At 47.4% G+C, this 14,266-nt stretch overlaps 3 protein-coding genes and 4 non-coding genes across 10 annotated transcripts in view; 1 reads left to right on the top strand and 6 right to left on the bottom strand.

The window, feature by feature from the left end:
* MAP2K1 (mitogen-activated protein kinase kinase 1) overlaps positions 1 to 2,900 on the top strand; it is a 76,074-nt gene extending 73,174 nt beyond the window's left edge. For both annotated transcript variants that reach the window (XM_045810787.2, XM_045810788.2), the window contains exons 9-11: positions 905 to 966; positions 1,342 to 1,387; positions 1,865 to 2,900. In XM_045810787.2, the coding sequence (XP_045666743.2) occupies positions 905 to 966; positions 1,342 to 1,387; positions 1,865 to 1,978 (222 nt within the window). In that variant the 3' untranslated portion in view covers positions 1,979 to 2,900. The remainder of the gene's footprint in view (positions 1 to 904; positions 967 to 1,341; positions 1,388 to 1,864) is intronic.
* SNAPC5 (small nuclear RNA activating complex polypeptide 5) lies at positions 393 to 8,009 on the bottom strand. 3 transcript variants are annotated; one of them, XM_087856843.1, is made up of 4 exons: positions 7,895 to 8,009; positions 6,573 to 6,662; positions 5,431 to 5,556; positions 393 to 2,080 (listed from the first exon to the last, which is right to left on the bottom strand). In XM_087856843.1, the coding sequence occupies exons 1-3, from the start codon at positions 7,982 to 7,984 to the stop codon at positions 5,437 to 5,439; spliced, it is 300 nt and encodes a 99-aa protein (XP_087712969.1). In that variant the 5' UTR covers positions 7,985 to 8,009; the 3' UTR covers positions 393 to 2,080; positions 5,431 to 5,436. The 3 variants fall into 3 exon arrangements, with proteins under 3 accessions (XP_087712969.1, XP_045666746.1, XP_045666747.1); XM_045810790.2 differs by having other exon boundaries at positions 5,431 to 5,553; XM_045810791.2 differs by lacking the exon at positions 6,573 to 6,662 and having other exon boundaries at positions 5,431 to 5,553.
* Positions 8,010 to 9,460: 1,451 nt separating this feature from the next.
* RPL4 (ribosomal protein L4) lies at positions 9,461 to 14,245 on the bottom strand. Its single transcript, XM_045810737.2, has 10 exons — positions 14,109 to 14,245; positions 12,505 to 12,676; positions 12,216 to 12,322; positions 11,760 to 11,898; positions 11,185 to 11,309; positions 10,776 to 10,905; positions 10,354 to 10,510; positions 10,078 to 10,161; positions 9,856 to 9,976; positions 9,461 to 9,770 (listed from the first exon to the last, which is right to left on the bottom strand). The coding sequence occupies exons 1-10, from the start codon at positions 14,109 to 14,111 to the stop codon at positions 9,546 to 9,548; spliced, it is 1,263 nt and encodes a 420-aa protein (XP_045666693.1). The 5' UTR covers positions 14,112 to 14,245; the 3' UTR covers positions 9,461 to 9,545.
* On the bottom strand, positions 10,654 to 10,723 carry LOC123800883 (small nucleolar RNA SNORD18). The gene has a single exon (XR_006782034.1). It is a non-coding gene; the product is annotated as a small nucleolar RNA SNORD18 (small nucleolar RNA).
* LOC123800882 (small nucleolar RNA SNORD18) lies at positions 11,416 to 11,487 on the bottom strand. Its single transcript, XR_006782033.1, has one exon. It is a non-coding gene; the product is annotated as a small nucleolar RNA SNORD18 (small nucleolar RNA).
* On the bottom strand, positions 11,962 to 12,060 carry LOC123800886 (small nucleolar RNA SNORD16). Its single transcript, XR_006782036.1, has one exon. It is a non-coding gene; the product is annotated as a small nucleolar RNA SNORD16 (small nucleolar RNA).
* Positions 12,394 to 12,465, bottom strand: LOC123800885 (small nucleolar RNA SNORD18). The gene has a single exon (XR_006782035.1). It is a non-coding gene; the product is annotated as a small nucleolar RNA SNORD18 (small nucleolar RNA).
* Positions 14,246 to 14,266: the final 21 nt, after the last annotated feature.

Raw genomic sequence — 14,266 nt, 5'->3', positions numbered from 1 at the left:
TTCCCCTCAGCAGCAGCGACGGCCTTCAGGGTGGGCCTGCGGGCTGGGTTTTAGTCCCTCAGGTCAGTTGGTCCTGCTGTTCTGCTAAGGCCTTCGGGGTGAGGGGGGAGGCAGTCTTGGATCACCTGTTGATCCGGGCTACCCATCAGCGCAGCGACATCCCGGGCACGGTCTGGGAGCCCGCACACGAGGAAGCTGCACTCAGCCCTGGCACAGGTCCCACGCACGCGGAGCGCACGAGCCAGGTGTTCCAGGGCCCTGTCCTGTGTAACCCTGCGTGACCGCCACTGCGTACCCTGGGGAAAGGAGAGCTGTTGCCCTTGCCCGTGTCCTCGCGCTGGTGCCTGCACATGGCTGTATTCCTGGGGTGAACGGCCAGACAAGACCCAGCCTTCTGTCACCTGTTTTATTAACCTTGCTCCACTTCTTCAGGGCTCAGACAAGGGTACATGTTTTATTACTATTTAGGTAGCTTGTGACATGCAAGGGCGCTGTGAGCCTGGGCTGTGCCTGGGGGTCTGCACAGCTCCCTAGCTGCTGCCGCTCGGAATCGCTGGGGAGTCCTCGCCACACTCCAAGGCTTACACAGTTGGAGTATCGGCGGGAAAGGGTCCCAGAGATCGTGCGGCCCTCCTCATCTCAGAGAAGGACAAACAGATTCACAGAGAAACAGTGATTTGTTTAGTCACTAGACGAGTGGGTGGTAGAACACTAACTGGGCCCCAGTTCTAAGTGTGCTTTGTGAGACCAGTGGTTCCAGCCGGAAGACCCCGCAGGCAGCCCCTGCCTCCCTGTACCTGGAGAAGGGCAGCGCTGCCCAGAGGCCTGCGGGGGAGGGAGTTTGTGGGGACTATGGGTGGAGAAGGAAGCCAGGCCTTTCTTATGTCTTGACATGTATTTGCAGCCTCCTCCAAAACTGCCCAGTGGAGTTTTCAGTCTGGAATTTCAAGATTTTGTGAATAAATGGTAAGTCCACTCCTTGCCCTCGGGAACAGTACGCTGGTTTTGTCAGCCTCCCCATCCAGTCTTGGGGAGCAGAGCTCTGCCCTTTTCCTCGCACTTCCAGAGTGCCATGACTTCGGGGACTGGTCGGACTACAGCTGTGGGTAAAAGTTGCTGCTTTTGGCACCTGCTCTGCAGGGACTGGCATGTTGCTTTCTGGACTTCGTTGAATTCGGCAAGCACTTGCTAAGCTGCAGGCGTGCCGGCGTGCTCGAACAGGAAGGCGGAGAAGGCGTGCGCACTGCTCAGAACCTGCGGGCTGTGGGGAGGGCGGGCACATGATCTGAGTGATTTGAGCGGGAGCCAGTGCCCGGCAGTCTCTCTCATATTTTCTTTCAGCTTAATAAAAAACCCCGCAGAGAGAGCAGATCTGAAGCAACTCATGGTAAGTCCACTGATGTCCAATTTGTACACGTCCTTCTGTGAGTCACCCGCCCAGGACTCCCTGAGCCCATCCCCTGCTCCGCCTTGACCCCTGTGCTCCCGCTGCCCCTGGGGCTGCAGGATCCCACACAGCAGCCTCCTGTGTCCACGCAGCAGTGTGAAGGCCGAGTGGAGGGCAGGACGTCCATCCGTTCCTTTGTTCCTCCTAGTGACGCCGTGAGGCACTGAGGGCAGAGCTCCCAGCCCCAGCCCCGGCGGAAGAGCGCAGGCTCAGGGCGGCCAGTGAGGAGCTGAGGCCTCACAGCTGGGGAAACGAGCAGAGCAGGCTTTCGTGGCGGCAGCTGGCCCCTTCCGTGCACCCCAACTGCTGCCCCGGCACACGCTCCAGGAGCTCCTTCCAAGCGAAGCTCTGACCCAGGATTCTTGACCTTTCCTTTTGGTTTTTAACACCGCTTACTCTCCGTTTCCCTGCACGCAGGTTCATGCCTTCATCAAGAGATCGGACGGGGAAGAAGTGGATTTTGCAGGTTGGCTCTGCTCCACCATCGGCCTTAACCAGCCCAGCACACCGACCCACGCAGCCGGCGTCTAAGTATGTGGGAAGCAGCGAAGCGCGAGTCCCCTGCCCAGTGGTGTGCCATGTCGCTTCCGGGCCTCTTGCCCGTGCCTGTCTCTCTTCAGACGTGCATCTCACCTGTGACAGAGGATGAAGAACACAGCATGTGCCAAAATTCTATTTGTGTCGTTTTTAATATCACTGTCTTTAATCTTCCTGTTCTCTCCCTAAGTGGATCGGCTTTGTGCTTGGGGCTCTTGGTGTACGTCGATCACCACACGTGCAGCGTTGAAGTACATGAAACCTGGGGGGCCGTGGGTAGTCATTCTTACTTACTGAAAATCGCACTGCTCTTCCCTCACCGTGACTGGCTAGCTGCCTGTATTTTCGGGGTTCTCTGACACTTGGTGGTACTGCATTCTTGCCAGGCGCACCTTCTGTTTGAGTGGGAAGGGGCCTTGGAAGATCTTGACAGGCAGTGCATGTGAAGCATGCTTTGCTGCTATGAAAAAGAACATCGGAAAGTATATATCATGTTATTTTATTATATATTTTTGCTTTTGGTGTAGAATGAAGCAATTTCTATCAAAATCCAGCCAGAGCCCTTCACTGCCATGATAGCCAGGGCTTCACCAGTTTGTCTACTGTGATGATCTGTAGACTTCTGGTTGTATTTCTATATTTATTTTTAAATATATTATGTGGGATATTTAGTGGTTTATGTCTCTTTAAGTTTGAATTAGTGTTTCTAAAATGGTGGTTACTCTGAATGTTACAAATGGATCAAGGCATTAAAATGTATGAGATTTATCTTTCCCCAAATCCAAGTACTGCTGTTATTGTAAACAAGTGTGTATAGTGCCTAAAAATTGTACGAAAATCCTTTTAACCATTTCAATCCAGATGTTTAACAAAGCTAATCTCTTATTCTAATAAATATACTATCAAGTTAAAAGGATGGAAAAAATGTGTCTCCTTTTGTGGTAGGATTTTCATGGTCTCTGGTACACATACACAAGGAAGTCCAGTGAGTTTGCCAAGCCTTACTGTGAGGGCACAGGCGGAGACGGGGAGGAGGCTGGAAGGCAGATGCCACACCGAGGACAAGCCCAGTGCTCTGGACTAATGGATCTTCCCATGATTCCAAGTTCTGGACTCTGTCCAACTCTTCTCTCCACTCGTGTGAATCTTCCAGCTACCTTTCCTGTGGACCTGTGACTAGATCCCATCTCTTCCTGCCATTTCTACCCAGGGAAAAAACAGGAGCCGAGGTGGGGTTGGGGCATCACCGGTGTGCTCCCAGGGGCACCTGACTGGTGTGGGAGCCTCCGCCCAGTCCCATGCTGCTTTGCTCAGCGGTCTCTTTCACCAGTGACTTCTTTCCACTTTTCTGGAGAGGAGTGGACCTGGTGCTGGCTTTGTCCTGCCTGTGAGGTAGCAGGGAAGTCACAGAAAACAGAGCCACATCCCAACTGACCACTGATGCCTTTTCTGACCAAGTCACTTTTGGAACTTCAGGGTACACCTGATGCAGCCCGGTTGGCACCTCTTCCCTCATTTTCTTCGAGAGGGCGAGTTATAGAAAACCAAAAAAAACCCATCTTTAGAAACAAAAGGCCTATTTTGTTTTCAAACTGAAAACGGCGCCTGGGTAAATCTCCTGAGGAGGGAGCCCCGCCCTGGACCTACCCCGCCCTGGACCTACGAGGGCTTGTGATACAGCCAGGATTTTAGATTTTAAAACCGCTGAGTGCTACATATACTGCTGCCTCAGCCAGTCCATTTTTTCTTGCCGGGAGGCTAACCTACACGTCTCAACATCCATTCAGATCGAGGTTTAAGACTCACACCCTGTGTCTTTTGCTAATGGAGAAGATATGACCGAGAAGTTCTCACTAAAATGCGCAAACCGCATCTTAGGAGGAAGGTGTAACCTAGAGTCTGATACCTGGATCTGAATGCTTTCATGTTCAGTGTCTCTTGAGGGGTGTTTTAAATTCTCTATTTACATCCAAAAGTGTGTTACATTTTGAGAGTCAAAAAGGTTTTTTCCTGGTAATTTTTACCAAGAATGATCTTGTTCTCAAGAATGATGTTACCTGCCTCGGTCTTGTTTTGAGTTCCTATGTCAAATCCCTTCTTAGACTTCCTCTTGCTGAGACACCACCACAAGCTGGATTTTTACAGGATACCCTGTAAGCACCCCACGACCACCTGTGAAAGTGCTGGGGCGGGTAGGAATACTGTCATCTTACCCACAGGACTGAGAGGTGCAAAGAGTTAAGGCAAGCAGCCAGTTAGTGGTAGAGCTAGACTTCAGAGCCAACTTTTCTAGCTCTCAAAAACCCACGCTCTTATTTTAAATAAAACCCCCAAGTGTATAGCTCGATTGCTTTTCATTGCAAAAGCAACTTTCTCACTGTTTTCCAAGAAGCATGCTCATTTAAACTGCTATTTCATTTAAGAGTAGCTCAAAATAACTTTAATGAAATTCTGATTAATAAATATACTCATGTTCTTTTCTGGAACAGTTACAGAAGAAGTTCTGCTTGAGGAGGGTCTTTGTGTTTGGTCTGGCTTTTCTGTTGCTTGGGTAGGGCAAATTACTTTTATAAAATTAAGCAACTACTTAACTGTATATTCACTGGAAGAGGACAGTACGCAGAAGTGAATCTCAATTCTAAGTACCAAGTTTTAACAACCGTTATTCTGTAACTGTCATTATTACAAAACCCCAATCTCCCAGGCACAGTGATTTAATGGCACCTTTCCTTTCTAAGTCCAGAAATGGGTTTTAAACCATCCTGCTGTATTTTTTGCTCCAGGGGACGAACTGACCGTTTTCTGTTACTATCTGGAGACCAGGAAGCTACACGACAGCTCTTACCTGCACCTTTTTCCTAAGTACATCGTACCACAGTGCTGTCTGAACCTCCGCGTGGGCGCAGCCCACCAGTATTCCCACCTGCTCCACCGAGAGGTGGCAGCAGCTTGTGCTCTCAGGTGGCCCTCCGTGCTCCTCACTTGTCATCTTTCTCTCCTAGACCATGGCCTTGCTCTGCTCACAACGGTTCAATGGCATGCAGATAGCCTTTAATTGGTGTTCTTAAAAGAGGCATTGTTGACTGGAAAGGCTGGCCTGTATTTAAACTCTGCTCTTTGTGCAAATGTCAGACTTTCTCAATAGCATTTTAGAGGAAATTTTCTGTTTCGAGTAAAACTACTAAATCTGAGCAGAATACAGTCACAGCACCACCCATATTGCCCAATGCTAAGACACTGCATCTCTGCTTTTCCATGTCACAAATTTTTGTTAAAGCGCTCTGAAACTTGAGTTCTTGACGGAACCATTTTCACAACTACACATCCTAAAGTTCTTGCTTCCTTCTAAAGCAGGCTGGGGGCCCATGGAAAGAAAATAGTTTTGAAGAGACGAATTTCCTGAGATGTAGAAGTAATTCCTATAACTAAGCTTGGCTCCTCCTTACCCCGCTTCAGGGGTCTGATTCTTCTTCTTCTTCCTCCTCCTCCTCTTCGGGCACACGGCTCCTCGTGCTCAACTCCAGTGCAGTCTGGTTGATCGACGCTTCGTTGTCGACATGCACCAACATCTGCTTTAGGCAAAGACATTCGGGATTAGTAGGAAAGACACTGGCCTCGAACCAAATTCTTAAATATGTTTTAAAATCAAATCTCAGTTGTATCTTCATCCCCAATATTTATCATCAGGAGGTAAGGCCACTTCCTGTTTCTCCAATTTCTACGCTGACCCCTTTACCCCCACCCTCCCATCGCCAAAACGGGAGGAGTGTAAATGCCCTAGATCTGACAGGACGTCACCTCACCTACAAACATGGCTCATACGTCAGAATTACGCCGGCCTAGATGTGCTACTTTCAGATGGTTTGAAGTGGCTTAAATACATCTGGGAGAAGAAGTGCTCACATACGGTGTATTTAGAAGAATATTGTACTAGTTTACTTAAGGGCATTAGTAGGAGAAGGAGCTGTTGAGGACTGGAACTCACTTTTCAGCACTAAGCTTTGCAGCTGAAGCTACACTCTGTTAAATCCCAGGCTTGCTTACTCATGAAGCAGTGGAAGTTTTGACAGATGCCTGCAAAGCTCTCCCGCGCTCCCTGGGTTCACTGGAGCAACTACAGAGGTCAGATGACTAGAATGGTGCAGGCAATACAACAGCATCTGACTGATAAAGTGGGACCAGCTGGTAGAAAGGTGGCTGCCCCCTGTCTAAAACCCTGATTTTGAAATAGCCAGTTTATTAAACTAGAACATTTTTTTTTTAAGATTTTATTTATTTGACAGAGAGACAGCCAGCGAGAGAGGGAACACAAGCAGGGGGAGTGGGAGAGGAAGAAGCAGGCTCCCAGCGGAGCAGGGAGCCCGATGCGGGGCTTGATCCCAGGACCCTGGGATCATGCTCTGAGCCAAAGGCAGACGCTTAACGACTGAGCCACCCAGGCGCCCCTATACTAGAATATTCTTACAACCAATTCCCTGAATCCTCTGGGCATGATAATGTAATTCACAAAAATTTTTGGCCTCCAGGAAGCATCAGAGCAGAATGCATTTTGCATTCTCTCCCTAGGCCCACATTTGATTCAACTTACATCATGTGACTGTTCAGGTGCAGGCTGAGAAGAGGGCATCTCATCCCCTCTCCTAGAACTAATCATTGATTGGAGGGCTAATTCCTCAACCTAGAAAAGAAGAGGTGAGGACACTTACTATTTCACTGGGCTACCGACACGGGTAAAATTGGCTGAGCATGCTGTCAAAGGCTGGCACCATGAGGAGAAGGGAAAACAGTGTCACCTCTGTGCAGCTCTAGAGGGAAGGGTGGGGCTCTTAATCTTTACCCACATTTTAAGGAAGGGAGCCAAGAAAACCTCCAGCCCCTTTCCCCTGGGTGTACAGGTGTCTCAGCTGAGCCAAGACTTTCATTCCCGTAGACACAGCAGATCTGGGTAGAAAAGCCAATTGTGCCCTTAAAGAAGCAAGGTGTCTTCTGATTCCACAGAGGGCCAATTCCCGAGACTACAGATTTCTACGCAGTAATGAGAAAGTGAAGGCAAGGAGAACGGAAAGTGGAAGTGTTTCCTGGAGCATAAAGGAACTGAGACTTTAGAGGTCGTTGTCGTCATCATACGCAACACACACCCACTGGGCACTCGTACAGGTACTGGGGATACAAGAACATGAATAAGTGCAGGCCATTACAACCGTCCTCAGGAAAATACTATTTTGATATGTCATAGCCGTACAGTGCTTTTCAGTTTACAAAAGGTCTTCATAACCTGCATCTCAACCTCATTTGCACTTAAAGATCCAGAAAAAGAGTTCTAAGTCGCCCTTATCAGGATCCTCTCACTGGGGCTAAAGAGAGTGGATTAGGGACAGGTATGGGAAAGGGCCCTGGTGCACCTAAATCTCGTCCAGGCCGCGGAGTCCGTGACAGCTGCCAGAAGAAAAGTTATTGGGAACCCTGCGACAAGCCTCTTTCCTCAGGGCCTCGCTTTCTTTCTTTGCACAACGGATCCACGAGTCTCTTCCGGCTTAGCAACACTGGAGCTGTTTCTAGCGCCGAAAGAAGCTAGTAAATGGTGGCTAGCACGTGCTGAAGGAGCCAGGGAGGAAGGGGCCCGGGCAGGGAGAGCCTAGCCAGCCTCAGGGAGGTCGCACCTGCTCAGCGCGTGGTGGGCGGGGCACCTGCATTTACGGGTGTTGGCCGTGTGGCGGTGGCCTTGCCCCACGTACAGATCGCTGGACCCCAGCCTAGCCCTGCAGGTTCAAGACTCTGAGAGAAGTGGGCCCGCAGAATCAAACACGCTCCCCAGGTGCTTGTCAACCACCAGGTGGACGCCGCCGACGCCTAAGGTTCGCGGGGCGGCGGAGTGGAGGGGCGGCGGAGGCGGGGGGGAAGCGGGGTCACCTTGAGCCGGTTCAGCTGGTCGTGCAAGGCCGCCTTCAACCGCAGCAGCGTCTCCTCCTCCTTTCGCAGCTCCTGAAGCCGGCTCAGCATGGCGCCTCCTCCTGCCCGCCGTCGCGCCGGGCGCTCGGTAATGACGTCACGAGCCCCGCGTTCCCGGAAACGGAGCCGCGGGCTGGGCGGGGCTGGCGCCACGTGGGCCACGGCGCTTCCGGCCGGCGTCGGCACTCTCGCTGGCCCCTTCGCGGTGGCCCTGCTTTACCCACCGCAGTCCCGGGTTTTTAACGAGAAAACCCGAGTCCCGTGATCATCAGGAATCTAAAGCACAGGGCGTGAAGCCATAAAGAACTTGGGGGGTAAAAATGGCCAAGTACCCAGTTTCAAACGCTTCTTTTGAGTACTCCCAAGCATCGAACTTTAAATTTTAGTTTTTGCAACAAGTGGCTCTTTTTAACTCCACAAAACCTGCAGATCCACGAGGGCAGAGACCCAACGCAGGAGCATCTAGCACAGAGGCGCACGAGGCCTGTTGATTTTTGCAGGCAAGGATTCCTGGTCACATGAAAGTGGTTCCCAAGCAGCTGTGCAAGTTACAGCAGGAAAAAAACGCAGTGCTAACAAATTCAATTGGGACGTGGTGCCTTTAAGTGCTAAGGGACAGAGATCTCTATCTGCAGATCAGAGCATACACCACCCGGATGTGGATAATATCAAAGGAAACAAACCAGATACGAAACAAACCCTGACAAGAGACAAAACATAGCCTGGGACAGGTCAACCCTTAAGGTGGTTAAGACATGCGGACAAAACAGGGTAGGAAAAACCCTGCATGTCCTTTTGGGTTCACTTCTCTGCAATATAGTGAACATATCCCTCCCTTTACTAAATCTGCGAAAACCCAAGTAGTTCTGAAAAATGCTTCTGACACTTCCATACTATGGGTCAAAATAACGAGGGTAGCATTTCCTCTAACTGTACTCTTATCACATTAAGTTCTAATAGGCACCTTTGTAGAGTAACCAGCAATTTATTGCAGTCCCTCAAAAATATAGATTCTGCCCTCTTGTGGTACTGGGAAAAAAAACCCTCTTATGTAATTTGCCTATTTTCCAAGGTGCATTTTTTGTCTTTGGAAGGAGGAGTGACGAGAGCGCGCTAGCCTGCAACAGAGTACAGGATGGAAGAGGGAAAGAATCCCAAGCAGACTCCCCACTTAACCTGGATACTGACATTGGGCTTGATCCTATGACCCATGAGCTCTTGACCTAACCCAAAACTAGGAGGATGCTCAACCCAGTGAGGCACCCAGGTACCCTGAGGAGTGCTAAATCTTCTAACAGCTTCTGCACATTTGAGAAGTCTTTTAACCACCAGGTTCTCAAAACGTTGTTATTTACAAATTGGATTTATATCTGGATTTATGCAACGTTCTTCTTCACATTCAACTGCATGGATTTACTATAAAGGCAAGGCCCTGCTTTACACCAGACTACAAAATGCAACCAGAAGGCTGGAATTATGGGAGAAAAACAAAACTATTCTAACCAAGATTCAAACACACTCAACAGGTCATGTTTCTGGCCTTCAACGTGGGATCTTTATTCAAAATTAGCCATCCAAAACGATTTGACTTTTATAGAATAAACGTAAGTTTTTAGGCAGCAGGCTTCTCCGCAGTGGGTTTCTTTTCTGCAGGCTTCTTGTCAGCAGCTGGTTTCTTGGTAGCTGCGGCCTTTTTCCCCAGCACAGGTTTCTTCTGCTTCTTCACACCAACAGCCTTCCTTCCTTTCTTCCCTACCACAGGCTTCTTGCTTGGAACCCCCTTCTCATCTGATTTGGCTTCTAAGGCTGCTGCTGCCTTATCCATACGGAGTTTGTGCTGCAACAAATTAAAGAGAAAAACCCAAGAATCACTTCTTTCTAAAATAAGTTAACCGACCACCAAAAACCAAATTAGCACTCACATTCTTGGCCTGGCGAAGAATGGTGTTCCGGCGCATGGTCTTTGCGTATGGGTTTAGCTTCAACATGATTCTCAGGTTCTTCAGTGGATTCTTCTTCAGGACCCTGCGATGAATCTTCTTGCTATAAAAAGGTACCATTATTAGTATTTTATTCACCTTATCTACATTTTTGAAATAACCAACAATATGAGGCTTTAGCTAGAGTAAGTATCACAACTTTACCGTGGTGCTCGGAGGGCTCTTTGAATCTCTGGACTTTTCAAGATTCTGCTAAGGTCTGTATTAAGCATCTTATGCATGGGAAGGCTGAAAAGAAAAAAATGTTGAATTTCACTACCACTGTTCAGAATACCTCACCATTTCACAACATTGAATCTGTACGTAAGGGGATATGGCCACATATCATCCATTATTTAGAAAACACGCACACCAATTCCGAATGTAAGTATCCACAGCATGAACATCTGTGTTCAATATATGAACACGAAGAACACTCACTTGTAGTTACTCTTGAGGGAGGCAGCCTTACGCCAAGTGCCATAGAGATCGTCTAACTTGCGGAAAGCACTTTCAGTCCAAATGCAGAAACGTCCCACATGCCCACCAGGAGCAAGTTTCAAAATGTTCAGTTTGCTTACATTAAGTAAAGTAATTCCTTTTGAAGGGAAAAGAGAATTAGGGAGCCTGTAGTTTACATACAAGAAACACAAATCACGTTTCTGACTTATGTGCATCAGGTACCCGAGAACCGTTACTAATCAGGCACGTTCGACCATCTCTGGTGCACTCATTCAGCTGAGAATCAGAAGTTCCACATAATCATGTGTTTCAGAAACACGGACCATAAAGTGGAATCTCATCATAATAAAAGCTGAGGAAGCTTGCATCATACGGGCAATTGAAGTAAGCAGTACAATTACCAGGGATGTTTCTGAAGGCCTTGATGATACCGTTGTCTTCATTGTAGATAATGCACGGTCCCCTGCGCTGGATACGGCGACGGTTTCTCATCTTGCCCTTGCCAGCTCTCATTCGCTGAGAGGCATAGACCTAAAAAGTGAGAACACTTCGTATTTTAAGATATGAACCCTGCAATTGATCTTCAAAGTTAAACTCCACTTTACAGATGATGAAAGGAAGCTACAACAAAGTGCTCAACATTAACGCATAGCCATAAATGGCAGTCAGGATTCAACCCAAGTCGTAAGGCTTCAGGGTGCTTGTTCTCGCACCCACTGAAGTTATACTTCCAGACATCTCTTGAAATTTAAAAATCTGACAAATTTGTGTTAAGGACCACCAAAATGGAAATTTGTTCATTAAGCCTACCTTTTTGATATCATTCCAGGCTTTAAGTTTCTTAAGAAGCAAAACAGCCTCCTTGGTCTTCTTGTAACCTTCAACTTTATCTTCAACCACCAAAGGAAGTTCAGGAACTTCTTCGATACGATGACCTGACAATGCCAATTAACACCAACAAATACCTGGTTACCCCGAACCTTTTGAAAAATCGAGAAACATTTCATAGAATCCACAAGAGCAAAATAGCATATGATGTGCCAAATCAGAATTTCCACAAATATCATGTGTTTCAGAAACACGGACCAATTAAGTGGAATCTCATCATTTTGAGTTAAAATAGAGTAGGCACATGAAGTTAGAGTGGGAAGTTTTCTAACACATGAAATCACCACATTGCACTTAGTTCACCAGTTATTACACAGTATTCACTATGACTTAACCATAGATCAACGTAGTCAGGATTATTATCTAATAGAAATTTAGTCAGGGACTCTGGGATGAACAGAATCTACGTATTAACATGAATATGAAATGGGTCAGGTGGGGAGAAGGGAAAAAAAAAAGGTATTTTATATCATTCCTGTAATACGAAATATACAAACCTTTAGACATGACCAGCGCTGGTAGGGCTGAGGCAGCCAGGGCAGAGCAGATGGCATATCGCTTCTGTGTTGTGTTCACTCGGCGATGCCAACGGCGCCAGGTTTTGGTTGGTGCAAACATGCGGCCTCCACGACACATCTATTATCCCAGTTAAGAATCATACTTCTTAAGAATTTTAGGAATTAAAGAAGGGTTATGTCTTGCTCAGTAAGTATTTTCGTCACCCTTCTGAACCAGCTTACTGACAGCAGGCAACTGTCGCTGAGAACAGAGTAAGACGCAAATTACGACATCATTGCAAGCAAAACTTCCTAATGCCAAGCTCCTATCTGACCAGAACAATGTTTATCCTGGACACTATTAATACGTTGTTCGAAACCGCTAACATGAATAAACCAGGTCCAGTCTGATAAATTCCACAAGAGCTGACCAATCCAGAGTGAAACAAAGGATACATTTCCAAAAGCACCCTGGCCAGAACGGTGAGTCCCACCGCCTCGAACTCTGGGAATTCGAGCCACAGCTCTGCCAGTACCCCAAGACTCAGCACTGGTTTGATGACCTGAAATTGGGAAGAAATACGTTTTAGCTGCTCAACCCTACCAATCCAGGAGTATCATGCATGGCAGCAACAGCATCAGAACATCCAGGAAAATCATGCTGATTCAGAAACACGGACCAATGGAGTGGAATCTCATCACTGCTGTTAAGGTCTTATAACATCAACCCTTGAAAAATCCATACCTGCTAATTCACTGACAGCATATGGCTGTCTGTTGTTTTTGCGCAAGTTGGTGTGAACAAAGTTCACGATATCAGGTCGAATGGGAGCCTTGAACACAGCAGGCAAAGTAACATTTTTGCCAGATGACTCCCCCTTTTCGGAGTACACAGATATCAATGGGCGAGCACACGCCTGGGGAAAAGAAAAAGGTAATTTATATTAACAGACGATAGCAGAAACACTATTCTCACGTGTTATCAACAGTACTTTTTAAAGACTGAATTACAGGAGATTCGAATTTGGGCAGGTAGACAACGCTTAGAACTGAAACAAAGGCTGTTCCCAACACATCGCGTTTCTGTTCCCCACACATCGTGTTTACTAACTTCAATAAATTCTTAAAGGACATTTAGAACCTCAAAATCTACCACAAAATTTATCATTCAACTTTCAACCTAGGCTGTACAAAAGAAAATGATCAAACCATACTGTAAGATTTAAAAATGCTATTTAACGCCACCATCTGAACTTTTACCAAGTGTCAGCAAATCTGGTCTACGACAGCTCTACTTCAAATTTCTGCCCTTGGCCCCCTTCATCCCAAAGAGATCTCACGAAACTTACCAGCAAAAATACTGGTCATGTTAATTTTGCTCAACCTTCTCCAAAGACGTACCACCTGAAAATAAACCTACTGAAGTTCTGAGGATGGCCTACATGATGTGCTGGACCTCATCTCCCTAATCTTTTCCAGACATCACTGTCCCTACACTCAGGGCCATACCCCTTCTGCCTCAGAAATAGCTGTCTTCATCTTCAACAGGCTCAGCATGCTTCCTCACGCTCCTTCAGGCCACCTTCTGGAAAGTTTCTCTGATCACTTTAAGGCCCAACTACTGCATCTACTCCCATTGCCCGTGTTCACAATTACTACCATTGAATATTTCTATGTTATTTTGTTCAAATCATGACACAAGCATCACAAACGTTTTCTGTTTTTTTTCACTGAACTCCCCAGGGCACAAAACACTACACAATACAAATAGCAAACGTTATTTGTGGAAATGCAGTGCATGTGACATTAGTCATGCTATGAGCTAAGAATTCAAAGGTTTAGGGGACACTAAGCAGAACAACTTTTAAAGACGTTTGGAAAGCTTTTGTAGAGGCTCTTCTTAGATAACACATGAAAATTCAGAAAAAAGTGGATATACAAGTCTTTCACAATGTCTCTCTTCAAAACACGGAAGTATTTCTTATTGAACAGCATGTGAAAATACAAGTCCCAAAACTGATTTTCACCCCGATTCAGCCTTAGGCCCCAAGAGTTTGCAAATTGTCAGCAGAACCCATGCCTTCTACGATACAAGGAAAACTAGAATCCCAAAGGTTCCTCTGCACCTGAGAACGATCTGCTGTCGCCCTGTGCTGGGACGCCCACGTTGCCTCTAAAATGGCTGCCGTAAAGCCGCACTACCCAGCTCCGAGCCTCGAACAGACGCCTCTGACACTCATCTCCTACTCCTCGCTTTCTCGCTTTAAGACTTTATGCCCCAAACGCCTAACCCATTCCTGCCAGAACCCGACAGCAGAGAAAAGCCCACCAGAGAGAGCTTCCACTCACCATCGCGGGGAGAGGAGAGGGCCACGCTCCTCTCAACCCGGCGGCTCCTTTAGGAAAAGGAAAGACCTAGCACTTCCGCTCTATATGTAACCTTCAACTCGTCCGCCAACCTGCCCCGCCTCAGAACCAATCCAGAGACACAAAATATCGCTCTACCT

This window comes from Ursus americanus, chromosome 28 (genome assembly GCF_024610735.1).
Source record: "Ursus americanus isolate L20-20 chromosome 28, mUrsAme1.1.p, whole genome shotgun sequence".
Lineage (NCBI taxonomy): Eukaryota > Metazoa > Chordata > Mammalia > Carnivora > Ursidae > Ursus > Ursus americanus.
Note: the sequence above shows the minus strand (reverse complement) of the source record. Positions and strands in the feature narration are given on the sequence as shown.

Coding starts and splice junctions, on each gene's coding strand:
- SNAPC5 (XM_087856843.1), bottom strand. CDS start 7,984: ATGCTGAGCCGGCTTCAGGAGCTGCGAAAGGAGGAGGAGACGCTGCTG. Junction 6,663..7,894: donor ACCAGCTGAACCGGCTCAAG/GTGACCCCGCTT, acceptor CTTCTTTTCTAG/GTTGAGGAATTAGCCCTCCA. Junction 5,557..6,572: donor CACCTGAACAGTCACATGAT/GTAAGTTGAATC, acceptor CTTTGCCTAAAG/CAGATGTTGGTGCATGTCGA.
- RPL4 (XM_045810737.2), bottom strand. Junction 11,899..12,215: donor GCCAGGGTGCTTTTGGAAAT/GTATCCTTTGTT, acceptor CTGGGATAATAG/ATGTGTCGTGGAGGCCGCAT. Junction 10,162..10,353: donor TCCCTCAAGAGTAACTACAA/GTGAGTGTTCTT, acceptor TTTTCTTTTCAG/CCTTCCCATGCATAAGATGC.